Source organism: Toxotes jaculatrix, chromosome 18, assembly GCF_017976425.1.
Source record: "Toxotes jaculatrix isolate fToxJac2 chromosome 18, fToxJac2.pri, whole genome shotgun sequence".
NCBI lineage: Eukaryota > Metazoa > Chordata > Actinopteri > Toxotidae > Toxotes > Toxotes jaculatrix.
In genome coordinates this window covers 8,951,105-8,976,206 of record NC_054411.1, presented here as the reverse complement: position 1 = coordinate 8,976,206, position 25,102 = coordinate 8,951,105, and the positions used below count along the sequence as shown (strand labels likewise).

Genomic DNA, 25,102 nt, shown 5'->3' with positions numbered 1-25,102 from the left:
TATTGTCTTTTATTTATTTTATTTTATTTTTTTGTGTGTCGGGATGGAAATGCATACTGGTGTAGTTGCTTTAATATCTACATAAAATGCCTGTGTAACGGTAACTATGAAAAAAAAAACAATAATACCAATGGGCTCTACTGTCTTGCAAGTCAACTACATTATACAAAGGAACACTGATAATAGGACTGCACTTTAATTTACACATTTTGGTATGAAAACAGCAAGATAGGTATATATGTCACAGCATATAAGAGCCATGAACCAAAAATCTATATTTGACTGCCGAATGGTGAAATGCATAAAATTAATAACTACAAAAAATTATTTTAAAGCAAAACTTCTATTGGAACTATGCAAACAACATTAACCATCACACAGATTTAATACATTCAAGGAACAGTCAGACTATAAAATACCTGAACAAATACAGTACAGTGAAATGTTTTTTTTTCTTCGTATGCATGAAATACTGAAAAATTCACCATCACTCATGATCACTGCTGAGCCTAAAATGTGAGTCCTTTTATTGTATCAGACACCTCCTTGCTAAATAATTGGAAGACAATAAAATGTACAACCTAAATAACAATGGAGATGTCACAGACCTGACACATAAACATGTACTGTGATATGAGTGTACTTTGGAATATGTGCATGTGATTGTGTGGGTGGAGGGTGGATAACTGATGTGGGGCCGCACCAAATTCCCGCTTTTACTTCCTAGCAACAAGGAGGGTATGGTAGAGAGGTTTTATTACAATGTGCAGATAGAGGGAGCTGTCAATTAGGTATTCTGATGCACGGCGCTGCAGGTCAGCATCCACCAGGAAATCCCCGGCCTCCTCTGTGCTTTGATGGAAGTTATAGACATGGCGAACCACCACTTTCCCTTGCTGTTTTGCTATAACAATCACTGTCTTCTGGAAACTCACACCGGCAAAATCTGGACTAGAAGTGGCAGGTGTTACAATAATGCGAGGTCGGCCTCCCTCTGTGCGGGTGGGCTGCATGGCACCGAGCTCAGTATAGGTTGACCTGGCACTGAGTGGGAGCCAGCGAGGGGAGAAAAGGGCGTTCCATGTCACTCTCTTACTGGAGTCATGTCCGCTGGGCCCGAGCTGGGTCTGGAAGCTGAAACTGCGGTCATCACGAGTGGGGTTATTGATGATCCAAGGGGAACCCCAGGAGGGGGACAGGTAGTTACGGGGAGTGAAAATACTGCAGTTGACATCAAAGTACTTGGCCAGCTGGATAGGGGAGGCAGAGTGAAATTGGAATGCTAGATAGAGGAGATCACGGATGGACTCGTAATACTTCAGCATGAGGGCAGATTGCTTCTGAAGACGGAAGAGATGCTGAGGGGGGATCATGCCATATCGAACAGCCCTTAGGGCACTCTCCACTGTCGTACCAACAGGCTGGTTCTGGCTAATCCAGGCCTCCAGTGCCTCATAGAGCTCCAGCTCGCTCTGAAGAATGAGGTCAGAGCGCTGGAGCAAGGAGAGGAGCAGGTCTTCGCTGATGGAGCCCCATTCTCCACTCTGCAGCACAGAAGACAGGTTCCAGGACAGGTACTGCAGGCAGCTGTCCCGCAGGGCCATGTCCCCAATTTGTAGAGCATAGTTGTACCAACCAATCACATGGCCCGCAGGGGAATCACTAGACAGATGCTGGGTCATATATTGGGTCAGACCCTGCTGCAAGCCCCACACATGATACTTGCTTGCGAGCTTATGCAGAGAAGTGGCCTGATCAAGTCGCACTGAGATGTCACCACAGTACAGATACCTGCAAAAGAAACAAATCTGTAACAGTCATCTTAAAAAAAAACTGACAAATATTGATAAAAAGAAAACAATCTTTCTGCAAGGCATACTATATTTTGTAGCTGTGTTCTCTTCTCATGTGTGAGTCATTGAAAAGTCCCACACTGCCCGATATTTTACCATGAGCCTCAAACAGCAGGTGTAATTTTAGAATATTTCACAGGATGGAGCATCTCATGTCTCCAAATAGAAAGGAGAGAAGCAAAATGGTGAGTGAAGACCTATAACTCCAAGCAGCTCTGCAGTTTGTTGAATGGTCTTCTTTAATTAAACCTGATTAACTCTAAACAAATGATCACACCCTGAATCACCCTCACCTGACAAACTTGTCAAAGACAGCTGCACAGTCTGGCGTTTCCCTCAAAACCACAGCACTGTTATTGCGGCTGAGCAGCATTTCCTCAAACACGTCACTCTGCAGGGAGAGGACCAGGCTGTGGGCCTGAATCACCTTCACCTCATCCGTGTTGATGGTCTGCACCCGGAGAGTGACATCACTGCCGTTCCCCATGGCCAGCAAGGTCTCCATGCGCTGCACCAAACTCATGGAGTGATTCAGCACCGTGGCCCCATTGTCCAATGCTGCCTCCTGTTTCAGAGCAGCTGTGAAAAGAGAAAGACTGTGGACAATAGCAACACCTGACAGAAGCACTGTCATCACCACTCACATGCAGAAGAAATGTCTCTTGTTTTCCTGCAAATGCAATTAACTACAGAGTTACCATTTTCCAGAAATTATAAGATTGATTTCATTCACCTCTGAATTCAAATAGTACCTCACATTCTTTCTTGGTTTCTATTTTCAGCGCCATAATTTGCATGAACCTGTCTCTGCTCTCTAAGATTTTACAGCAGAACTCATGTTCATTTCTTCTACAACTAACATAGCAAGATCTGGAAAAGCACTTCCTAACCCTTCGAATGAACCACAACTGATAATATGTGTCTTGGAAAAAGCAGACTTGCACATCCTTGTATTTTTCTGGTTTCAATTAATAGAGAAAGCAAGCAACAAGCCAGGTGGCTGACTCAGAAAACCTCCGACACCAGGTGCTCAGAAAAGAACCCTGAGTTTGCAGCGCTATTGCAGATGGCTGCTTCTATGGGCCCTCTTGAGCGTAAGTACACTTACTGGAGAATCACACATGAAAGACTCAGCATGACAAGCTGCTGTTTCCATTCTGCGCTGCCACAGCCATCAGCAGCTTTGTTGGCCTGTTACTGGGGGTTTAATGAGACACAGGGGGAGCACACTTGGCTCCCTGGGATGCCTCACGGTCTTCGTTTCTCCACCACAATCAAGTGCCCCCACTTCAAAGTAACCTTTTTCCAATTAGCCAGCCTGCACCCTGAGCCATCTGAGCATGATGGAGTGTGTGGAGGTGTGTATTGACAAATGATTCTGGCACAGTGTCGCCAATTGAAAAATCACCAAATTCATTGGGTAACAGTATATACTGTCTGTTACATAATTTACATTTTTTCTGATTCTGTAAGAAAAAAAAACATGTTACAGATTCAATTCAACACTGACAAAAAAAGTAATGAATAAAGAATGATTCAGTGTCTCTTCCACTCAAGCTGAGAAGAGCTGAGAACGCTAAATAAAACATTTTGTACACAGTCCCCAAATATCTAGGATTGGAAGAGTCTGTGCTCACAAGGAATTTCAGATGAAATCCAATCTGACAGCAAAGGAATGTAGCCTTCAATGGCTTTGGTCAAAATCAGTCAAAGTCAGATCTTCTTTAAGGAGTAAGAAAAGCTTTCCCTCAGTGCTGGTACTATACTGTATTACTGAGCTGGCACAAAGCCAGGCAGCAAATGTACTTGCCTGTCTTTCCCTGCACCCAGCAGACAGATAGATGAGGACAGGATGAGTAGAATAGATAAATATCCATCCCCTTTCCCCGAGGCTGGGCGCGAGCCACAAATTCATGCTGTGCCCTACTACCCACTGACAGTATGGGGGAAGATAGACTGAAATAGAACAATACAGTTTCTACTTACAGTGTAGGATTTTAACAAAAAGATGCAAAAGTGAGATGACTCTTTAAAACCTAACAATTCAAACTAGTGATACCATTTGTTATCTTACCTCCTCTAACTGTGACAGAGTGGAAGTGGATGAAGAGGAGCAGGGTGCCCACATAGACCCAGGCAGGGATCCCTTGTTCATATGAGCGTACCATGTCTTCTCAGTTATTCCCTGCCTCTCTTCCTTTCTCTGTGCCACTCTTTCCTGACCCTTCTTTTTTGCCGCTGTTCCTTTGTCGTGTGCGCACAGAAAGGTGTGCTGCCCCGTGTGTGCCGCCCGGCTCCCTGTCCCGCACTCTTTATGTAGGACGCTGGCCTTTCCCTGGCGCATCTCGCAACCCCACGGACTCCATTGATTGGTGGAATCTGGCAGGGGCGTTGCTATAGCGACAGCTTTGATTTTGAATTTCTCCCTTTTGGATGTTACATGGCATTGATCAACGGCACCGGAGGCCAGCCAAGGACTCAGCTTAATGTTTTTTATCTCTTTTTTTCAGTTTAAAAGTCAGAGGGGGGAGTTAGGGAGCACTATTAACAATCAATATTAACACAGTTTCATGTTTTAATGGCATTCACAATGCAGCAGATCTCTGGGCTGCAAAATTTTGGTTATGATATCTACGTTACGAACAATCAGTGCCATTTGATCAGTCAATTAATTAGAGTAGGATGCCACTGAGACTATTTCCAAAAGTAATTGAGGATCTAATATGTATGACCAACTGCAGTCAATCAAATTTCATAATCCATTTATGGAGCACTTTTTCAGCTGACAGCAATTATTTCCCTGATGGCATGTTAATCTAAGTAATGGGAGGATAATTTCATTGGTGCTGGGTCTGCACATCAATTTAAAGCAAGCTCTGTTTATCAAATTCAACTGCCAATCAGGATTTTGTATAGCCCTGTAGAGTTTACTGAGGCCGGAATACATGCATTTTTAGCTATCAGTGTAAAAAAAATATTACAGAACTTCTTAGTGCATCATTAAGGGCATGTAAAACTATTTTCAGGGGCCATATACGGATATTTGTTTCATCACAAACTGCACAGAGTGCACAAGGTTTAATGAGTATGTATGATGTAGATAAATTCCAGATATGGTTGCTTCTGGCAGGGAACATACTATCCTCACAGCTATGATAATCAATATGAAATGCTACAATGACTCAAAGTGAGCTCAAGAACCACATGACATGAGAAAACCATGTAACATGCACTAACTAGAACACAGCAGGAGTGAAATGGCACCTATGGCAGTGGTCCTCAGAATCTCTGAGCATGAGCTTGGGCCTCAAAGAGATGTTTACAATTCCACTTAAATGAGCCTTTATTTACCACTCAGCTAGCATTGATCTGTCAGTCAGAGATAGGTCAGTCAATACTGAGATCCCTGTTAAAATCTTCTCAAAAAGCTAAGCTAGATATGGATCTGACATTAAAAAAAAAAAAAAATCAATGCATCTGACCAGGCCATTAGTCCGGTTACAATAGTTACTGAACACTAAATACTAACACGCTGCAATGTGATAAATGTGTTTAAAATAGTTCAAAGTCTACCATGCCCACTTTGGGACTGACAAGAAGAGACATCATTTCAGAGGGAATGGGGTTGTGGTGAAGCCCTGAGGGCTGCCAAGCCACAGTAAAAATCCAGGAGAAGAGACGTCCTGCAAGACCCCAACCTGAGCCACTGCTATGAATAACCTGACAGGTTCTCAGAGGAGAGTGGTGCTGAGGTGCCCTAATGAAGCATCCTGCAACAAACTAGACTAGACCACATAGACAAGGCATTGTGGATCATATAAGGTGGCATCTTCTATCTGTTTTAGTTTCTGAAGGTGAATCCAGTAGCACACAAATACGACTGGAATTGATACAAATGCAATTAATCTGTATGAAGGGGAATAATGGGTCTTGCATTCTCTTTTAATATATAAGACAATTGGCTTAACAGCTTAAAGTGTAGCTGTAAACTAAAACATGTTTCAGGCAACTGTTGTTTACCCACAAAATTAGAATTAGAATAAACCCAAAGCCCTTTTCATGTGTGCATGAGAAAAGGGCATGTCCTTCATTAAGGTCACATTGCTTTCTCCTTTGAGATCAGCTCCTATTAAGAATCTGCTAACAGGACCAGAATGCAAAGGGATGGATTGACGAGCTGCTGGGTTTGTGAGAGAACCCCTCGGGACAAGATCCATTGAGGGATCGATGCACCACAGGGGGCTCCATCACACAGTATAAACAGTATGTTTAGTACAGGCTGCATGCCAGAATTAGTTTCAACAAGGTGTCCTGGATGACCTTACTCTTGTGCAGGAACACGGGCGGGTGGGGGTGTTTGCGGCACTAGAAAACCAGGTCTCGAAAACATGATAAAGATGCTGAATGCTTATAAAATGTTATGACAATGACCAAAACAAAAACAAACAAACAAATAACTATAGAACATAATGGAAACTGTAGAGAAGTTGCATTCTGCTATCATGTCTCAGTCTTTTTTTTTCTTGCCATAATTTGTCATGTCTGCAACCAGTTATTTGTGCAAACACAAGAGAAAATATTACATTTAAAACAGCAGCCTGTGACTTTCAATCCCAACAATGGAATGTTTTAGTTTCATATTTACCCCAGTAACATTTTATTGTATGGAGCATAACTTTCTTCTAAAAGCTTAAAATCAATAGCATCAGTCAGTGTTCTTATTTATCAAATGGCTGTTAAGTGGCATGGCCTACAACAGATCAATAACAAGTTCTATTTTGTTGTGTAATCTGATTTGATTGTGTTTCAGTGAAAAACAGAGTCGTCGATCTCAGCTATAACAATGTTTTCCACCAGGTGGCTCTGGAAACTGAATATACAGTCTCCCCTCTGATGATGACCGACCAGAGGTACTTTTTCTTTAGGAGAAAAAAAATTATGAATAGATTTTACAAATGCCTGTTGAACATGTATAAAATATTCATTTAATTCATTAAAAAGGCACACATGGTGGCAGTTTATTTTCTTCCATAAAACTGAAAGTAGGCCCACTAAAAAAAGAAAGCTGCTGTATGTGCAGCATCTGATCATTTCATTTATAAAAACAAACAAACAAACAAACAAAAACAAAACAAAAAAAAACACCCTCACAGACTAATCACAAAACTGATCTAATCACTAAACCAGTGAAAGCCATTAATCATCAGTCATCAGTGAGTTTGAAGTCGGTATCTGCATGTCAAACAGGTCACAGCTCAGACCGTGTTTCATAGCCTGTATATACAAGTGGAAATGTCACTTGAGAGGTGAGTGGCGCCTTTGTTTGGACATAAGCCGCCTGAAACAAATAAGTGGGTGCTAATCTCACAGAATATGCAAAGCTGCAAACCCCAGAGAGCCTGGGCAAAGAGGCAGAGTACTTTCAGCTGAGTCGACAGAAACAAGTATTGCATAGGATAATAATATAATAATAATAATAAACTGCACAGGGCCTCTATTTTAATGCGACAGTCGGTGAGTCGATTATATCATGGTTCAGTAACAACAGTAAGGAGTGGGCGGACGGAGGACTGTCCATGAACACGGAAAAAAATAAATGTGGATCTATAATGTGGATATTTGAACGCACAGAAATTTGTCGAATAATCTATCAGGAGCTGGAAAATACTCAAGAAAAAGCAACTAAGTCGGGCGAGGCAAGTTTCATTTCGGCGGTGGGCTTTTCTAACCGGAGTTCATCTACCTGAGTCACCTGTTGGAGCCGCTCTCAGTGTCATCAGTCCAGGTAAAAAAAGTCACGCATTTATACCATTACTGTAACACTCCCGCCATTACATTAATAGTGTGCGCAGTTCATTTAATGGTGTTCTTATGTAAACATTATTATGATGATTTTAAACTCATTCTGTGCCATTCTAAATTAATTATTAAGATTAATATTCACTGTCCTGTGAAAACCATGTATCTCCAAAATGCTTCATTACCTAAGGAAAAAATCCCTTTCTTTAGCTTGTAAGATATAATCAATATGTTTGTAGGCCTATTATGTTTACGATAAAAAAGAATTTTCTAAAGTTCACAATCTAAAGTTCACAATCACCAAATTTGAGATGCGTGTGTTTCACTGGACAGTGACAACGTCCCTTGATCATTTGAGGCTGTGTTTATATGCTGTATATACTGTAGATTTTTGGATGTAGCTGGAGGAAGATATTATCAAACTGACAATGGGAAGTTGTTGGAATTTAAGTTGAACACAGAACAATCTTACTTTTAAACTATCTATTCTACACCAGGCTACATCTGTTCGAACAGGGAGCAGGAACGGTGGGTGGGGGAAGTCTCTTGGTAAAGGGTTAAAATGTCGTCTCTGTAAATTAAATGGTGTTTCATAGCTAGACTGTGTCTGATCTGTTATTAAAATCCACTGCAGAATGATAATTAAAGGCAGGGGAGACAATGTGTTGTAATTCTTGGATTCTTCAGTAACTTGAATGTTTAATTTAAATAACCCGCAATTAGCACAGTAAGAACCCTCACAACTGAGATCATTTTCATTATACAACTCCACTGGGCCAGTATGTGGATGATACTGTTTACTGTGCAACAGCACAGTAATAATCTACAGGAACATTTTGTTTTCAGATGCGTGTGTATTCTAGTAGCTTATCTTTGATATCTAGTATAATTCAAGTTTAAATAATCAAAGTGTTTCTGTGGCAGTTTTTCAAAAGGAAAAAGAATCTGCAGTGAAGCCATGGCCCCGACCAGTGCTCCAAAAGGATGTGGTTCCAGCATCAGCTCCATATATTACAACCTGTGTGACCTGACTACAGTGTGGGGAGTTGTGGTGGAGGCCATCGCTGCTGCTGGTGTGGTAACGTCTTTTGTCCTGTTCATCATCCTCATGGCCTCCTTACCGTTTGTGACGGACAAGAAGAGAAAGGGTATGGTGGCCCTGCAGGCGGGCATTCTAGTCTCCACTCTGGGACTCTTTGGACTCACTTTTGCCTTCATCGTGGGCCGGTACTCCACCAGCTGTGCTGCACGCAGGTTCCTGTTTGGAGTACTGTTCTCAGGTTGTCTAGCCTGCCTGGCGATGCATGGGCTGTGGCTCACCCTGCTGGAGCGGAGAGGCCGGGGGCCCAGGAGTTGGATGCTATGCCTGGGAGCCCTGGGATTGTGGCTGGTTGAGGTGATCATCAACACTGAGTGGCTTGTGATTACTGTGGTCAGGAGCCCACCCGGAGGCATCATTGTCCCTGACCTGTCCTGCAGCATTGCTAACCAAGATTTTGTGATGGCACTCATCTATGTAATGGTTCTGCTGCTAGCTGTGGTGTTCATGGCTGTGCCCTCACTGACACACAAGCACAAGCAGTGGCGCCGAGATGGGGCTTTCATCCTGGTTACAGGGCTAATCACCATTGCTATCTGGGCAGCTTGGATTGCCATGTACATCCATGGGAACAGAGTGGTTGGGAGTCCCAGCTGGGACGATCCTACTCTAGCTGTAGCTGTGGTGTCAAATGCCTGGGTGTTCCTCTTCCTCTACACCATCCCAGAAATCTGCTTACTGACCCAGGTGGATCCAGATCAGGAGCAGCCTCCCGATGGAGAACAAGTCTATCCTGCCAGGAGCCTGATTTATGACAACATCCTTAAGGAGCCGGAGCCACCCCACCAAAATGTGTACATGGAGAATAAAGCTTTCTCTATGGATGAGCCTCCAACAGGTACAGCATGACATATTATGATCAGTCTGACAGTAACAGTTAATTATTATACTCAAGCTTGGGGTAAACAGCATACAACAAAACTGAGCACACCCCTGTGCAATATTACTAAAATGTTAAACGATGCAAAAGTTTATGATCTTACAATAATTGGGTTATTTTAAAGTTGAAGTGTGGCATTTGATCTTATGTATAATGACTAAAAAAAAAAAGTTACAGAGTCAACATTGAAAATACAGGCCCCAAAGTGCAACCTCAATGCAACAAAAGTCACTTTACCTGGGATCACTGCAACAAATATCATTACACAGCTCTCTGCAACATGGCTCCATATGGTAAGGAAGTGCCTGAACAAGAAAGAAATCATATTTTGAGACTTCATTAAAAAGAGAGAGGGTACAATAGCATCAGTAGGCTTCTAAACATACGCTGGAACACAGTTGCAGCAGCGGGTATGAGGTATAACAGGAGCCATGTTTAAGCAATCTTGCACTGAAAAACACGTAAGTGCTTCTCACGTGTTTCAGTCACTGACCTACTGCTCACAAAACGGCACAACTGCAAGATTAAACTCTGCCAAAGGACATGAAAAGAAGCCTGATGAACACTGGCAGCATGTTTCCTTCCTGTGCCATTTATGCATCATTGTACTTTTTAGGGGGGGGGAAAAAAAGTCTGATCTACTTACTGAAGGTTGTGTCCTTGGCCAATATTATGAGGCAGTATCATCTCTCACTTTCTTGGAAACAGAAATCTCTATTATCACAGCTACAAAGCATTTTAATAATGTCATTTATTTATTTGTATTGCTTGGAAGTTTTTGATTGTTACATTATCAGTAGTACTTGTGATATTTTCAACACAACTGTCACTAGTACATCCTGACCCTGATGAAAAAAAGAAACTAATTAGGAAGAGGAAAATGTTTGGTTGACAGGTTGGGAAACAATATATATAAATAAGGAACATGCTGTCTGTCACAACACACAATAGGTAGGATACACCACAGCATGGTGATCCTAACAGATGCAGCAAATACTTATTCACTTAATAGGCCAATACTGGGTACATGTCTGTTGCCACAGAGTCTGTTGTTCATGTGTCCTCTGTAAACTGTGGCAGATGTTTTAAACATGTCCTTTTATGTTTTTCAGAGCTGTTTTGATGTAGAACTTGTTCTAAATCTGATCTGAAAGAAAAAAAAAAAAAAACAACATCAAAGGCCATTTTTTTCAATTATCTTCCACTTTTTCTTACCAGTGCCCACAAAACCAGTGTCTCCATATGGGGCTTACAATGGTCAAGTACGAAGCTGTGTGTACCAGCCCACAGAAATTGCCCTGATAGCCAAGGGTCTGACAAAGGTATGTTCACAATACTTTACACCGCAAAGCATCTCATTGTCACATCTGAAGTAATAACTTCTCTGTGTGCCTCTACAGATGGACCAAGAAGCTATGATCCCTCGAGTCACAGCCCCCTCTTTGAATCCAGGAAGTAGCAGCTCTCTGCCTCGTTCAGCCGAGTCCTGACCATCCTAAGGACTGTCACACACAGGCAGACTGTTGAGAACAAATCGCACACTCGGTTGTTACCACTATGAAATAAATCTGCACCAGGGGTTTGTTTAGCATGAGAGTTTCTAGTAGCAAATGTATCGTATACCGCTTTCTCTTCCTTAGGAAGATGCTTTAAATAATCATCATGGTAAATCTCCAGCAATTTTCAGTAATATAACCTAGATCCTTTTACAGACTTCCTAATTTTGTCTTATAATTTAATTCCTCTGCTCATGCACTGCTTGTCTATTCTGTATGTACAAAGGCTGCGTATCATAAATAAAAGATTACAGTGACTGGAGATGTGCGGCTGGTAGAGCCTAATGTATTCATAGCCAATACAAAGATTTCCATATGGAAAAGTTGTGCCCCAGCTCCTGTTTCATTTTCATTCTTACTGTATGGAAACCAGTGCTTTAAACCTTCTACTGTGAGCTCTTAAGCAGCTCTGCTCACTTGTTGCTTCACTTATTGGACGCCCATGAAACACAATCATCCAAGAGAAAGAGCGGAATGCATCTATCTCTGTGAGAAAGTGAAGATCAAAAAGTGCTGTGTACTCTTTTTCAAAATCTAAAATCCAAAGAAGAACAAAATGTAAAATTCTAAGGTGACCCACTGTAGGTTGGTGGTAGAGAAACTGTAGATGAGGGTCAGGTACAGGAAGTTTAAAAGAAAAGTGGTTTAACAGACTAGCCTTTGTTGTGTGCACTGTCTTGTTATGAATCTGCTGCCTGTCATTTACTTTTCATTTCACTATTGCTTAACACAATTTGTTCACTTGTGAATGATGTGATTCACACTTCCTCTAAAAGCCATATGATTTTGTAGTGTCTTGGATTTATAAAGAAATTCAATTTTATATTAAACGTAACCTCTAACTTGTTAAACCTGTGAAGATTACTTAAATCCTGTGAAGCTATTCCATGGACTGTAACAGGTAACAACTCATGAGGAGGCAGGTGTCAGATACAGAAAGAGGAAGTATCACAAGGATTACCATCTACACTGCCTAGAACAATCATTTACATATTTTGGTTTGACAAGTTTTACCTACGTTAGAGATTGACTCTCATTTTGTGGAGTACGGGTTTACAACAATAAATCCATGTAATGCTCTTTACTAGTAGGGCTGTGATAGTCTGAGTACAACTAAGTGGATGTAGTAATATTTTGAGTTTGGAGCACTACAGTGAGATTTTATGGAGTGTGTGATAGAGACTACTGACAGTAGCTGTGAATAAAGGCTGCCAAGAGACTTCACAGCATGCATGTTTGTTACATAAGTATTTGAGCGGACAGCAAATAGTCTCACTATGAGCACAATCACACAATCCACATACAGATAGAATGTGGTTTAACTACTTAAACGGTTTTAAAATGCTGCTGTGTATGTAGCATATATGGTGAAAGGACAAATTAGCTTTAGAACAATTAGCATGGACAACCACTTTGACTTAAGATGGGTTCTTCCTTTCCCTACACATAGAAGAACGATTATCCACATATAATTTGACACGTGCACACACACACACACACACACACACACACACACACACACACACACACACACATACACACACACACACACAGCTTCAGAGTGAGCTGTGGCTGCCTAGCAGCAGGCTGAGTAGGCTCTCTCCCAATTACTCCCACCATCCTGTACTGTCAGCAGCAGTGAGCAGTTGCTCAAAGAGGAAATTGCTCACAAACTGGAAATCACACAGATCAGAAAAATACAAGAGCACACGTGCAAATGTTGAGATTTTACTCTCTCTAATGCCTCATGCCTGAACCCTTTGATCTCCAGTGCACACAACTTTATACATCTCATATAAAAACTGATGCACAGAGCTGCAAAAAAACCCAAAACAAAACATGCAGCTAAGCAGTGCAGCTTGTCAACAGGAAAATGTATACAAATTTACCACAATCTAAATACATTAAATCTTGTCAATGCCTTTATTCTGATCAGTGACTTTATAAACAGCATTTATAAACAGTGAAATTATAAACAGCATTTTCCTCTGACAGGCAGCAACGGTAAATCCCCTGATATTATGAATAGCTGTCTAGTGCACATGGACACGGTTGGTTTCATGACCAGTGGTGGCTGGGCTCAGCTCAAGGGAGTCAGCACTACCAATCACAAGCAGCTGTCCCCACTTAATGCATTTTCTTGTCACTGTGACAACCCTCAGAGGACAAACACGGACAAAGAAAAAAAAAAAGAAAACTGAGGGATTTACTGGTCAAGCTGAACAAACAAATCCAAACTGAACCCACAGACCAGACAACAGGTATTTAGTATTACTAGGTAAAACCATCTGGTGATGATATTCAACAGATCATTACTGTAAAAATATTACTTTTACATCTAGGATGCTATGAAAAATCTACTTGTCAAACAAAACATCTGAATTTGTACAGTTTGTCCCAGAGGCCATTATTTAAACAAAGGCCTTGTTCATGAGAGTAAACCTTTAAGGGATTACAAATGTAAATAGCTGTGCCAGGCTCTAATAAGTATTCCACGTTTAAAAAGGCTGATGTGAGTTATTTATCCCAGCATTCAGGCTCTCAAAGAGGTACAAAGAGAAACATGGTATTACCAGTTTTTGCATTTTGTTTCTCAAAAAAATGTATGTCTATCCTCATTGTTGAGGTTCAAAGTAAATGCTTGACCCTGGAAACAGCAGATATGACAAATTCATCTATATGGCAACAAGGTAATACAAAGTGTTCTCAGAAAGCTGAGAAAACAAATCATGCATGACTTGTTTTCTTGTTTTACTTTATTTGTTTTTTCTATATTTATATAGAAACTGATATAAACTAAATAGAAACATTGAATACAGACTGACATATGTGAAAAACATAAACTAGTCATAAACCAACATATATAATATAGCAAGTTGTGCTACTACTTCTTATGTTAAAGAAAGGCCCAAAATAATTCAGTCTGCATGTTATGTCAGCCCTCCATACAAACAGTGTGAAACCAGGTCTCTACAGGAGGACTGCCATCTAGTGGAACTACAGAAAACAATCAGAGGTTTAGATTTGCTTTGAGATAAACTCAATGATTTTATTGGTATCTAAATAGGGAAATAGGAAAAACTGAAAACTGAAAAATATAAATGAACACTTGCTAGTGAACACCCAACAGAGTTATAAGAGTGAGAAATCAACATTTTTATGTATATATTTTGGGGTAGTTAGTGGTGATCAGTTACACGTATCCTGATACTGTCCAGTTCTCTTTTGAACTAAACGTGTGATACTGGAAGTGGCAGGTGAATGGAGTTTAACTTACCTCATACTGTGGACTGTGGATGCAAATGTTTGCTTCTGTCCCTGACAGTTAGGTACATTGTGGTAAGTTCCTCCAATGGCGCATCAGATCCAGAGTTACGTAACATACATGCAGTCTGCTGATGGTTATCTTATGATCTGACTCAGTTTCTGAACATCACCACTCACTGCAGTTATTCACACTGATTGTTGTCAAAGGATTACAGTTCCTTGAAGTGAGTGACATAAGGCCTCACTGAAAGTTCTTGAGCTTTTCCAGACTGGCAGTCCTGGCCTCTTGATGCTGCTGTTTCTGTTTCTTCAGATGACGGTAGGCCTCCACTGCTCGCTCCCTCTCCTCCTCCATGATTCTCTGTCTGGCCATGGAGGGCTTGGTTGTGGAGGCCACTGAGTGGCCCAGGAGTGAGTTGAGAAGCAGCTCCTTTGAACCCTTCTGGATGATGGAGGCAGAGGAAAAAAAAGAAAACAAAGAATTAACTCACTTGAACACTGAGATGGCTGAGATAACATGATAAATCCAGAGAGTTGTTACCTGAGATTTGACCTGAGCTTTCTTGGGTTTGTTCAACAACGGTGGGGCCATTGTAACTTCCCCAAAGGGAACATGATCTACAAAACAAAAAAAACATCATTTAATTATACAAAAAGCTTTAAAAGCTATTCAGCTGGTTTAGTTGCATTTATTTATTTTTTAGCCACATTGGGAGTGATCTCCACAACAAGTGGAAACATAACACTTGATGTTTTATCACCTTATAAAGTGGTTATGATGAACTATCTTGCAAATATTTGCCTAGTCATACATCTGTCAAACACACAGCATCACTCTCAACTTTAGCCAGTCAAAATACTAATAGCATTAATAGAACTAATAGAAACTAATATAATATACTAATAAACTTGTGTACTAAATTATACAAGAAAACATGTACTCCCTCCCATCCTTTGTTGTGGTTGTTTTATCTGTTCTTCAAAAACAAGCTTTCATTACCTACAAACATCTCTTTTTCCATCACAGCCTCTTGTTTGCTCAGCTTTTTCTGCTGTAGCCTCTGTAATCTCACTTTATCATACCTGTAACAAGGCAGCAAATAAGAAACAAGTTAGACATTTATCACCAATGATAATACAATTTTCTGTTTAACTGTGGTCTAGTTTCTATTGTTATTTATTGTTATTATTGACATTTAAACGCATATCAGTACTGCAAGTGGTCCTTTGAGTCATTTTTCAAGCAAAAATATCTTCAGTTTACTAAAAAAAAAAATGAAATTAAAAAAATTAGTCACAGTCTACTCACTCCTTCTTTTTCTCGGACTTGCCCTTGCCTGCAGGCCTCTCCTGTTTGTCTGCATCCAGTTCTGGCTTTCTGTCTACTTGGTTATTGGTGAGGAAAAGGACATGTTTTGTCTCCTTCTCCATGCGCCGCATGTATGCTTTCACACTTTCGTCCTTTCTCTTCCGGAAATGTGGAACTGGTATGTCTCCATCCAGGGAATCCTCTGGCTTACCTTTCGGGGATATAGCTAATAAACAGAAAGCAAACTCCTCACTACCTATAAAATAAAATAAATGACCAAAATTATAAACGTGCTGTTAATTACTCACCCTCTTTAAGCTTTTTGGACTTCAAAGATCTCATTTTCATTCTGTCCTTGCTCTTCATTATCTCCCGGAGCCTGAAGGGGATGTGTTCGAGGTGGTCCTCTTGTTTGGCTTTCTTGGGTTTACCATCTCGTTTGAGCTTCTTAACACTGAAATTAAGACGTGTTACAGTCCAGATAGAGTGTAGGAAAAATGAAAATAAACGTTAGCTTTTGAAGTAAGTGTATTGCAGGTACATATCCTCATTTACATACAAGAATAAGTTTAACAAGTTGACTCTAATTCGTCGCTAACTTCGAGAGCTAATAACAGCTAGCCAGTGGCAGTCGCTTCATGATGCCTCATCTACCCATCACTACTAGCCACTAGCTAGCAGTTTTTCCTTTACACATTAGCTTTCTTACGTTACCTTTGGTGTTGTCCAGTCTTGTCCGCTTGTTTTCCTGACTCGTTAGTTTTGTTCTTCTTGTTCTTTCCCATATTACTGCGCTTTCCAACGCATGACAAAACTATAACACATGTACAGCAGCGTGAATAGCCTTTAACCTTTGAACCTCAACCTTAAGCATCAGAGAGGGGAAGTAAGAACTCTCACTCCGTCACTTTTTCGAGCACGGGGCCATTTAGGAGTATTAAGCGAGCAGCTTTAACTCTAAGGCTCTTTCACTTTGCTCCTCTCCTACACTCGCTGAGCTCTAGTTTGAAGTGCCCCGTGTATAACAGATTCAGTTAAATAAAGTTCAGAATGGATAGAAATCACGCCCGGTTCTTGAAAGATGGAATCATTTTATGTCAGAGGGAGACACCGAAATAATAGACGATCTTTGCTGCAAAGACTATTCTGATTGGCTAAAGTTACTGCTGTCACTCATATTTACCACCGCTAGATGCAGCGTATTTCATTTGACCATCCAGACTTTGTGTTCTTGAATTTGGCTCCATACGATAATACACCACAAACTGAAGCTTCTAAAAAAATATATAAAACCAATAAATAAAATATTAACCACAATGAACTACAAGGCATCAGTCCAGCGAATTAGCAAGTTTAATTTCTGATCAATTGTTATGAGGTTTAATCAGACAAATTTGCCAAATATTTGCAGTAGTATCACAATGTAAAACTAGAGTCGAAAACTACTTCCAACTAAATTTCCATTCATTCATCCATTCAAAACTTCATTATGTAGAAGTACCAGGGCAACAAACCTGGTATATTAGTGTTAGTCACAGACAGACACCATCAGCAGTGACAGTGGTGACCTTAGTAAGCTCTATGTAACTCATGTAGCATTTTGTCTTTGTGCATATGTCAGATGTGGCATACAGTGAGCCATTTATGTTTCCAACAGCATAAGCACTCCTGAGCCTACGTGGTTTGCAATGTGTGTGTGTGTGTGTGTGTGTGTGTGTGTGTGTGTGTGTGTGTGTGTGTGTGTGGAGGATTACACAGGGAACTAAAACAATCCCATCAAAAACTCACCATTAAAAATCATAAGGAGCAGAAATATTGGCATCAAATGCATCCTCTGATCCTCACATGTTTTTGTGACTGCATAAAGAATATTTGCTAAATTACAGGAAGCGAAACTGTGTGTCCGTCTGTGTCACGTGTGTGTGCATGTAGATTACAGACAGAGGCTGAAGTAAACCATCAGATGAATGAACAATGAACACATGTGTGTGGAAGGTAGGGGGGGATTACCAGTGAGACATAATGCAACTCAATCTGAGAGACTGCTGATTAAAGGGGAATGCTGCCACTGTTCATGCTAGTGTGTTCTAGGCTGTAGATATTGCATAATATTGCAGCTGGTGGGGAGATAGTGAGGATCATGGGACATGTTCTGATCCCACAGCTCCATCCCTACACTGCATGTTTCTGGATGTTTGTGGAAATATGCAAATTATATCCTGTTGAACACCTCAACACACATCCTCATTGTTGTTCTAAAAACATCTGCATTTGTCTCTGCTGTCATGTGTTTGTTCGGGACAGTCCCAGCAGCAGAGAACTGGCATCCCTTCAACTTCCTGTCAGCCAATCCCTGATGAGTGTACTGTTCCACACACAACGTGAAAGACTTGTTTGTGTACAAGTGATGAGGACCCTGCAGTTTATTGACTAGCAACGTCATAATCTTCTCAGACCCTGAAGAGTATAAGAGGGCGTCACTAAACACAACTCATCATACAACAGCAGCCCAGGTCTCTGCCACACTACCAGCTGACATATACAGCAACACAGGTGGTGAGTATTTCAACAAGAAGATACTTTTGAGCTGCAGACAGATTCCAATACACATGAGTTTTTTGGACATGCTAACAAATTATCATTTGTAATATTCATATTGTTTTGTTATATACAGCAATTTATGTCACATCGTATTTTACCTTTTTTTCTGTACTTGCAACTTCAGATGTGATTTTATCATTAATAATGTTATTACGAGAAAAGTGCCTTCTTTTTGAATATTTTCAGGGCTTTTTAGTACTTGGACATCAGTTTATTTCATGAAAAAAAGTCATTTACAGGCTACAACATTATCAGAAATTGGGAAACCCATATGTGTCCAAATACAAATATGGCATTAAATAGCAATATGGCAAGGATTTGTGGCAGAGCGTTTTTTTTTTTTTAAACAGTGAGTCCTTCTTAGCGACATTTAGAATATTGCATGTCACAATTTATAGTTTACTGGTATGTAAATTATTCACACGAAAGCATTTATTAAAATCTATTGGCTCTGAACTTATTCATAATATTTAATTACCAGTCATTTCATTTCCACATCTGGGTACAAATTTGCCTTTTAATAATGTTGAAGTTATATGAAAATTCCCTTCCAAAACTCCTCTCACTTGCAGACAATTTGAGTGTGTAATATTTGAGCTATTGTCAGGTTAGGACCACAAGCAGATTCAGCATGTCCTCACAGTAATCTGATTATGAAGGCACTGTGAAGCTTAGAGGCATTGTGGAAGGTTAATTAGTAATGTGAGCATGGGATTACAGGAGCATTCATCGTCTGTACATGTAAATACCTTCAGATATTAACTTATTTAGAAAAGTTTGTAATCACAGACCAATTATACTTTTTGTCTGGTGGAATATAAAAGTAAACTGTCTTGAATGCAGCGTTATTAAATCTGGCCACAACTGTCCCACTATAGATCAAACAACAGAAACATGAATTTGGATGTGGCCAAACCTGAAGCGAAAACTGGCAGCAAAGCTCCCCTCAGAGCCACCGGTCCTGGATCCCCACGCAAGGGCCCACCTAAGTTCAAACAGAGGAACAGCCGCCAGTTCAAGAGCAAGCCTCCTAAGAGGGGCGTCATTGGGTATGTCTTATTTACTAAAGATTTCAAGTCATGTACACAATTTGTCTTCAGAACATATTCAAACTAAACCACAGTGTCTCCTCAACAAAGCTTTTGACTTTCTTTCTTTCTCAGCTTTGGAGAGGAGATCCCAGGAATGGAAGGTCTTGGCACTGGTAAGGAGAACTGGGCTATCACAACACTAAAACCTACACACAAACCACACAATTTAACTTTCTGTTGCTCACTATTTGTCCTTTCTTTTCTAGACATCACTGTAATCTGCCCATGGGAAGCTTACAGCCATCTGGAGCTACATGAACTGGCTCAGTACGGTATCATCTGAGTCTCTTCACTGTGAAATTCTTTTTATATTGACCAAAGGGAACTGATGTGGCAAGTTTAGCTTCTGGAATTTCAACTACTAACCCCACAATCTGGATCATCAGTATTGGCTTAGTGTGGTAACAGACTGCACTCTAAAGATGTAGAATGTAAAATATATGTCTGCATATTGTGGATGCTGTTCTTTGCCTATGTTGTTTTTATACATTAATTTAATTTTCATAAGACTCTCAAGCTGCCATTTTAACATCCATAAACCCACTGATGCTGAATGTGTCTAATGTTAATAAGGTTGCAGTGGGAGCTGTAACAGGAGGCTTGGTCACTGGCTTTAAAGACAGGGTTTCTGCACAGCTGTCAGCATTATATTTATGATGTTTAATCCAACTCTCAAAATAAAGCTTGGAATTTTTTAAACAATTTCAAACATTTAATTGCTTTTCTTTCTTTTCCTTTTTGCCACACTGAACAGAGCCACACTGAAACATGCTACTGTGTTTAAAACATTACATAATTTGCATAACAATGCTTTATTTGTCCCTTTTCTTTTCTTCTTCTTTTTTTTTTTTTTAGGAAGAGTAGCATGTCTGAACCACAACATAATCAGAATAGTGCATAAGTATTTTTCTTTTCTTTCGGCAAAGCAGGCGCAGTAATCTGTTTCTTTGCAAGCAAGTTGAATGATGATTTTTTTTTTTGGTGATGTGACAATCAAGGCCAGAATTTCAAAAGCAGTCAGCACTCGGTAAATATCAGAGCACAATTGTCTTCACCACCATTGTGTCATATATAATATTTATGCCACTGGATTCTTTCCAACAGTCGTGTAGTGATGAACAGAGTCAGAATCTGGACCCCCAGTACGATGATGCTAACTGTGCCTATCAGGCCTTCGTGCCGCTCGATCCAGCGAGAAATTCCCCCTAGACAACCACCCAAGAAGATCACGCTCTGAGCAGTAAACTCATCGAGCAGCTGGGCTCCAACACCACACTGAGAGTTCCACACTGTGCCGTTCTCCAAAGGGTCCACACAGCATGTCGCAGGGACACCACAGGCCAGCACTCCCGGAGCTGAGCAGTTATAATATCTGAGGAAAAAAAAGAAAAGATATTGAGCATCACATTTACTTTTAAAGGCATTCCTACATCACGACCAATAAGTCATGATGTACTTTTATTATTAATATATCTAAGTTAGTCATACTCTACTCACATGTTGACCTCCCAGTCACGGTAGTTATCTGCCCCACAGCACTGCAGATTTGACTGAACCTCGTCTGTGATGAATCTCAGATCCAGATCATCCTGGTAGCGTGCCATGGCAGTTAACATCCCTGACCGCAGGTAGCCACCGATCTGATCTTGCAGACTGTAGGCAATGATGGCAGCCAGCACCTGGGCTGTGATGAGCACCAGCACCGCGGCGGAGAACAACTTCAGTAAGCAGCAGTTCTCTCTTAATGCACCCACACAGCCTGACAGGCAGAGCATTGTCAGCATGAAGCCCAGAGTCACAAGTACCAACATTGGGTCAGTGCCTATACTGCCGATCTTCTCCTGAGCAAATGACTCTTTGCTGATGAGGCCCCACATCCCCAGACCAAGAACCACTAGGCCCAGAACTGTGAACACCAGATTGCATAGGAACAGAAAATATTTTAGGAAATAGTCCATCAGAGAATAACTGTAGTAGGGTTGGATCCTTGTGAATACAGGGCTGTCATGGTCCTGTCCATTGTTTGTCCCTGATTGGTGAAATTCAGTGGTGACATTGCCAAGCTCCTCAGCGTCCTCTTTTGCAGAGCCTGCCTTTGGACACACAGGGATGCAACTAAATACCACAGTTTTTGAGAACAAAGAAATTCACAATATTCTGAAAGGGACTTAATGTAACAAAACAGAAGCTCAAAAGGGACCCCTTACCTTTGGTATGAGCGGACTGGACTCATTCTGGGTATTGTCCCTCCTCGACCAAGGCAAGAGAATCCTTTTTATCACCAAATATCTCCTCATGTTGTCAACCACTGAGAGACGGTCCTCCCCGTGTTTTTAGCTGGTCAGAATGACTGACACTAAAGTGGAGCATAGGGGGAACATTTGCTACAGTACGAACAGAGGGGCATGTGAGCTGAGGTGGAGTAACCATGCTGTGTTTAGCCTCAGGCAGTGAGACGTGGGATTTCTTCATCATGTGAGAGTCACAGTGAGGAGATTAGACGGTTATCACAGCATGTATGAGAGACTCACACACGCAAGAGTGGGACTCGAGCAAACTAGAACAAGAGACTTTTGATGTGAAGTTTATTCACATAAACCAGTAACATGCCAGTGTTTTCAACTGTTATACAAACATTCAATTGGAATTGGAAAAGAAAACATGCATAGATAAAGTAAAACTGGCATGTGTTTCTTCCTGCTGGCTAAAAGCACTGCAGAAACCAAATGATGAAAACTAAATTAAGTCAAGAAAAAAAAGGTTTGTAATGTGACACAAAGAAAATCAGCTGTTACAGTACAGTAGACAATATACTCTATACAAAAACTGCTTTATTGGAGAAAACTGAGGACTTCTGTTCATCACTGAGTTCCTGGTCAGCTACAAAATTAGCTAATCTCATGTGTGCTGACATTTAGTTGCAGCAGTTACCAGCCTGGCTGTCAAGGCTTCCACAGGGTTTGTGCAAATGATTTTTTATCTCTTCAGGGCTCAAAGAAGAAAGCAAAAAATAACTTGTTGAACTACAATTAAGATAAAGGTTTTATTTTCTTCTTTTTGACCATTTACACAATTTTAACTTCACGATCATTATTTCCACTTTTATTTAAGTTTTATTCAAGTGTAAATCCATGCTATTTCTTGACCTATAGCTTTCCATATAAATAGGACTGTTGATTTTTCCTAATCTATTAAACATGTCCTGGGACATAACTTGACATTAATTACTGAAATATTATCAGACACTGCATTACTGGGCTTAAAAGGTCAAAGATCATAAATACAAATCAGGTCTAATATCAGAAAAATATATTCCATTTGTTATCATATAATTGTCTGTTTTTTTCCCTTGTTTTTATTGCTCACACAGTTAAAGGTGATTGGTGAAGAAAGACAGATTGGTCATCTGACCCTGCTATGACGGGATGGAATACATTTTGCTAGTTGGAAAAGAACAAAATCAATAAAAGTGTAAAATTTCCACCAAGCATCGCAACTGAAGAAACCCCAGAAAATCTGCTTGGTCCTTCCATTTCATGCCTGCAGTGCCTTTCTTTTATGAGAATGAGAGAAGGCGATCCAGGCTTGTTAATGTTGCCTTTTACAGGCTTCTGCTTTGCTATCACTGTGTTTTAGCAGAAACAAAATTCACTGTGCAACGCTCTCCCACAAGAGTTCACCAGTTGAACTCTTTGATGCCTGTTATTGCAAGAATGACACAAACACTGTGTTGTCATGGACTTCAATGCAGGGTTCACTGTGACCACTGGGGGGCAGTATACACACATGAACCTGAATACACTTTTCAGGTGTGAACTCTACTAGTATCAAGACAGACATTTATATGCAGTATATGTAAACTTGCATATAAAACCTTTCAAAATAAGGTCAGAAGAATCAGTAGTGTTTCTAATTTTTTGTCCACCACTAAGTATTTAAGGAGGACATTAAAATTCCTTAATAGCAGTTTTTGATTTTTTCGTCTGAGTGTTGAATGTTGAATGTAGATTCTACCCACAAAAAACAATAATTGTGAGTTCATCTGGTTTGTGTTTGGCAAATCAGTTGCTTCAGGATACGTTTAATCTAGTTTGGCTAAAACAGTGGGGGCAGAGGAAACTGCCAGCCAGCAACTTCAGAGAAACAATACACCGTCTAACAGCCACAAAACTGTCTGAATGAAACATACATTTGTGTATGTTTCATTATGTACCATCAATCTATAGTATCAATACATTCAATACACTGGTTTTGTCACTATGAGCACTGGTGGCAGCAGCTACAATCTTTTTAAGTATTAAACTGACTCTGAGGTTTGAAAACAACTGACTACATCATCCTCTTGGTCGGTCTCCTTCTATAAACACTGATGGTCATGTGCTTCAGTAGGAAACATGAAAATCCTCAGGGTGCACCTTCTGTTTGGCAACACTTTTTGACTGGACTTAGTCGTAGTTCTTGAAGATGTTCAGTTCAGACTGGAAGAAGCTTCTTGGATGAGAGGTGAAACATCTTCAAGATTTACAACCAAGACCAGTTGCCCTCAAATCAACTTTTCTTGGACACACATAAGACCTGCTTTATTTCAGTTTAACTGTCCTTTTAACATCACTCTGATAAAGTCATTATGAAAATATATGCTGCTGTGAGTCAATAACAAGCAGCATGTGTGAGATCCAATGTGACAGTGAGTTAAAAAACAGAGAGGCCTGGTTATCTCATGCTCTGGCTCTGCAGGTCCACTGCTGTCATTCTTTCCTCTGCCTGTGCTGGACTGAGCTGCAGAGAGCTGGAAGGAAGTCAGTGCACTGCTGCAGACAGAGCCTGAGACAGCCTGGTAGTGGACTCCAGGCTGTGAGGCTTTTAAGGCTGGGCATTATCGCTGCCATAAATCTGTCTCCATATGAATGCGTATTAACTGAAAAAAACAAATTGTAATTGATTTCCCAGATAAAATTACAATAATAATAACAGTTTCTCACACTAGTGTGTGTTTTGCCTGTTTGACTGTGGAGATGAATGATATACACCTGTATCCACTGCTCTACAGCAACATATACCGTACACAGTACATATATAATTACTTGATGTACTTGCACTTTCCCACATTCTCTCAGTGCTCTGCTGGACGTTTGCTCTGATATAATGAAAAATAACATTCTGGACAAACAACAATGAAGTCCAGTCTGCTTGGCTAAAAAAAAAAAACAACAACAACCCCCACCAAAATACTTTTTAACAAATAGAAAATGTGGTTAACAGCTAAATAAGATTATACTAGATTTACCGTGACTGCTGGCTGACAGAATCAGAAGCTGGATATTGGACAGTTTTTCTTTAACAAGCCTCACAAGTTTCCTTGTTTATAAATCTCTTGGGAGGGTGAGATTCAAAGTGAATTTACTTCCCACTCCTTGAGCAGAATCCAGCATATTCTGTAGTGTTGTCAGCACTGAAGATGTATAGAGCAGATGGCACAATGTTCATCCTACTTACAGCATGCAGTACACTATGTTGTCTCTGTGAGTTTAAAGTTGGTGCAGATGCCAGGGATCGTTGCCCAGCCAGATTCCTTTTCAGCAGCGATGGGCTGCCCTCATGTCATATGTCAGTACAAATATCTGCACACATCAGCATAGGATGCATC

At 40.5% G+C, this 25,102-nt stretch overlaps 5 protein-coding genes across 8 annotated transcripts; 2 read left to right on the top strand and 3 right to left on the bottom strand.

Moving 5' to 3' along the window:
• Positions 1-106: 106 nt before the first annotated feature.
• Positions 107-4,030, bottom strand: btbd17b (BTB (POZ) domain containing 17b). The gene is made up of 3 exons (XM_041062952.1): positions 3,928-4,030; positions 2,147-2,432; positions 107-1,791 (listed from the first exon to the last, which is right to left on the bottom strand). Exons 1-3 carry the CDS (start codon positions 4,019-4,021, stop codon positions 717-719), a joined length of 1,455 nt encoding a protein of 484 aa, XP_040918886.1. The 5' UTR covers positions 4,022-4,030; the 3' UTR covers positions 107-716.
• Positions 4,031-7,265: 3,235 nt separating this feature from the next.
• Positions 7,266-12,104, top strand: LOC121198672 (G-protein coupled receptor family C group 5 member C-like). Its single transcript, XM_041062951.1, has 4 exons — positions 7,266-7,638; positions 8,577-9,589; positions 10,850-10,953; positions 11,032-12,104. The coding sequence occupies exons 2-4, from the start codon at positions 8,611-8,613 to the stop codon at positions 11,119-11,121; spliced, it is 1,173 nt and encodes a 390-aa protein (XP_040918885.1). The 5' UTR covers positions 7,266-7,638; positions 8,577-8,610; the 3' UTR covers positions 11,122-12,104.
• Positions 9,918-16,613, bottom strand: ccdc137 (coiled-coil domain containing 137). 4 transcript variants are annotated; one of them, XR_005896358.1, is made up of 7 exons: positions 16,478-16,612; positions 16,072-16,217; positions 15,764-15,989; positions 15,455-15,537; positions 14,996-15,072; positions 14,465-14,896; positions 9,918-9,936 (listed from the first exon to the last, which is right to left on the bottom strand). XR_005896358.1 is itself a non-coding variant. In XM_041062953.1 (6 exons), exons 1-6 carry the CDS (start codon positions 16,546-16,548, stop codon positions 14,696-14,698), a joined length of 804 nt encoding a protein of 267 aa, XP_040918887.1. In that variant the 5' UTR covers positions 16,549-16,613; the 3' UTR covers positions 14,211-14,695. The 4 variants fall into 4 exon arrangements, 2 of the variants coding, with proteins under 2 accessions (XP_040918887.1, XP_040918888.1); XR_005896357.1 differs by lacking the exon at positions 9,918-9,936 and adding an exon at positions 10,405-10,778; XM_041062953.1 differs by lacking the exon at positions 9,918-9,936 and having other exon boundaries at positions 14,211-14,896; positions 16,478-16,613.
• Positions 16,614-18,193: 1,580 nt separating this feature from the next.
• On the top strand, positions 18,194-20,156 carry pde6ga (phosphodiesterase 6G, cGMP-specific, rod, gamma, paralog a). The gene is made up of 4 exons (XM_041062955.1): positions 18,194-18,319; positions 19,243-19,413; positions 19,528-19,568; positions 19,662-20,156. The coding sequence occupies exons 2-4, from the start codon at positions 19,259-19,261 to the stop codon at positions 19,736-19,738; spliced, it is 273 nt and encodes a 90-aa protein (XP_040918889.1). The 5' UTR covers positions 18,194-18,319; positions 19,243-19,258; the 3' UTR covers positions 19,739-20,156.
• A 364-nt stretch (positions 20,157-20,520) lies between these two features.
• LOC121198849 (tetraspanin-10) lies at positions 20,521-21,752 on the bottom strand. Its single transcript, XM_041063193.1, has 3 exons — positions 21,663-21,752; positions 20,953-21,548; positions 20,521-20,827 (listed from the first exon to the last, which is right to left on the bottom strand). Exons 1-3 carry the CDS (start codon positions 21,750-21,752, stop codon positions 20,521-20,523), a joined length of 993 nt encoding a protein of 330 aa, XP_040919127.1.
• Between the last annotated feature and the right edge of the window lie 3,350 nt (positions 21,753-25,102).

What these genes read in the sequence shown, in the direction of transcription:
- btbd17b (XM_041062952.1), bottom strand. Translation starts at nt 4,021, where the DNA reads ATGGTACGCTCATATGAACAAGGGATCCCTGCCTGGGTCTATGTGGGC. An exon ending in CTCTGTCACAGTTAGAGGAG is followed by an intron (nt 2,433 to 3,927) that starts GTAAGATAACAA and finishes CTCTTTTCACAG; the next exon opens with CTGCTCTGAAACAGGAGGCA. An exon ending in GTCTTTGACAAGTTTGTCAG is followed by an intron (nt 1,792 to 2,146) that starts GTGAGGGTGATT and finishes TTTCTTTTGCAG; the next exon opens with GTATCTGTACTGTGGTGACA.
- LOC121198672 (XM_041062951.1), top strand. Translation starts at nt 8,611, where the DNA reads ATGGCCCCGACCAGTGCTCCAAAAGGATGTGGTTCCAGCATCAGCTCC. An exon ending in TATGGATGAGCCTCCAACAG is followed by an intron (nt 9,590 to 10,849) that starts GTACAGCATGAC and finishes TTTTCTTACCAG; the next exon opens with TGCCCACAAAACCAGTGTCT. An exon ending in TAGCCAAGGGTCTGACAAAG is followed by an intron (nt 10,954 to 11,031) that starts GTATGTTCACAA and finishes GTGCCTCTACAG; the next exon opens with ATGGACCAAGAAGCTATGAT.
- ccdc137 (XM_041062953.1), bottom strand. Translation starts at nt 16,548, where the DNA reads ATGGGAAAGAACAAGAAGAACAAAACTAACGAGTCAGGAAAACAAGCG. An exon ending in GGAAAAAGAGATGTTTGTAG is followed by an intron (nt 15,073 to 15,454) that starts GTAATGAAAGCT and finishes TTTGTTTTGTAG; the next exon opens with ATCATGTTCCCTTTGGGGAA. An exon ending in AAGCTCAGGTCAAATCTCAG is followed by an intron (nt 14,897 to 14,995) that starts GTAACAACTCTC and finishes TCCATCATCCAG; the next exon opens with AAGGGTTCAAAGGAGCTGCT.
- pde6ga (XM_041062955.1), top strand. Translation starts at nt 19,259, where the DNA reads ATGAATTTGGATGTGGCCAAACCTGAAGCGAAAACTGGCAGCAAAGCT. An exon ending in CCTAAGAGGGGCGTCATTGG is followed by an intron (nt 19,414 to 19,527) that starts GTATGTCTTATT and finishes TTTCTTTCTCAG; the next exon opens with CTTTGGAGAGGAGATCCCAG. An exon ending in AATGGAAGGTCTTGGCACTG is followed by an intron (nt 19,569 to 19,661) that starts GTAAGGAGAACT and finishes TTTCTTTTCTAG; the next exon opens with ACATCACTGTAATCTGCCCA.
- LOC121198849 (XM_041063193.1), bottom strand. Translation starts at nt 21,752, where the DNA reads ATGAGGAGATATTTGGTGATAAAAAGGATTCTCTTGCCTTGGTCGAGG. An exon ending in CCAGTCCGCTCATACCAAAG is followed by an intron (nt 21,549 to 21,662) that starts GTAAGGGGTCCC and finishes GTGTGTCCAAAG; the next exon opens with GCAGGCTCTGCAAAAGAGGA. An exon ending in CGTGACTGGGAGGTCAACAT is followed by an intron (nt 20,828 to 20,952) that starts GTGAGTAGAGTA and finishes TTTTTTCCTCAG; the next exon opens with ATATTATAACTGCTCAGCTC.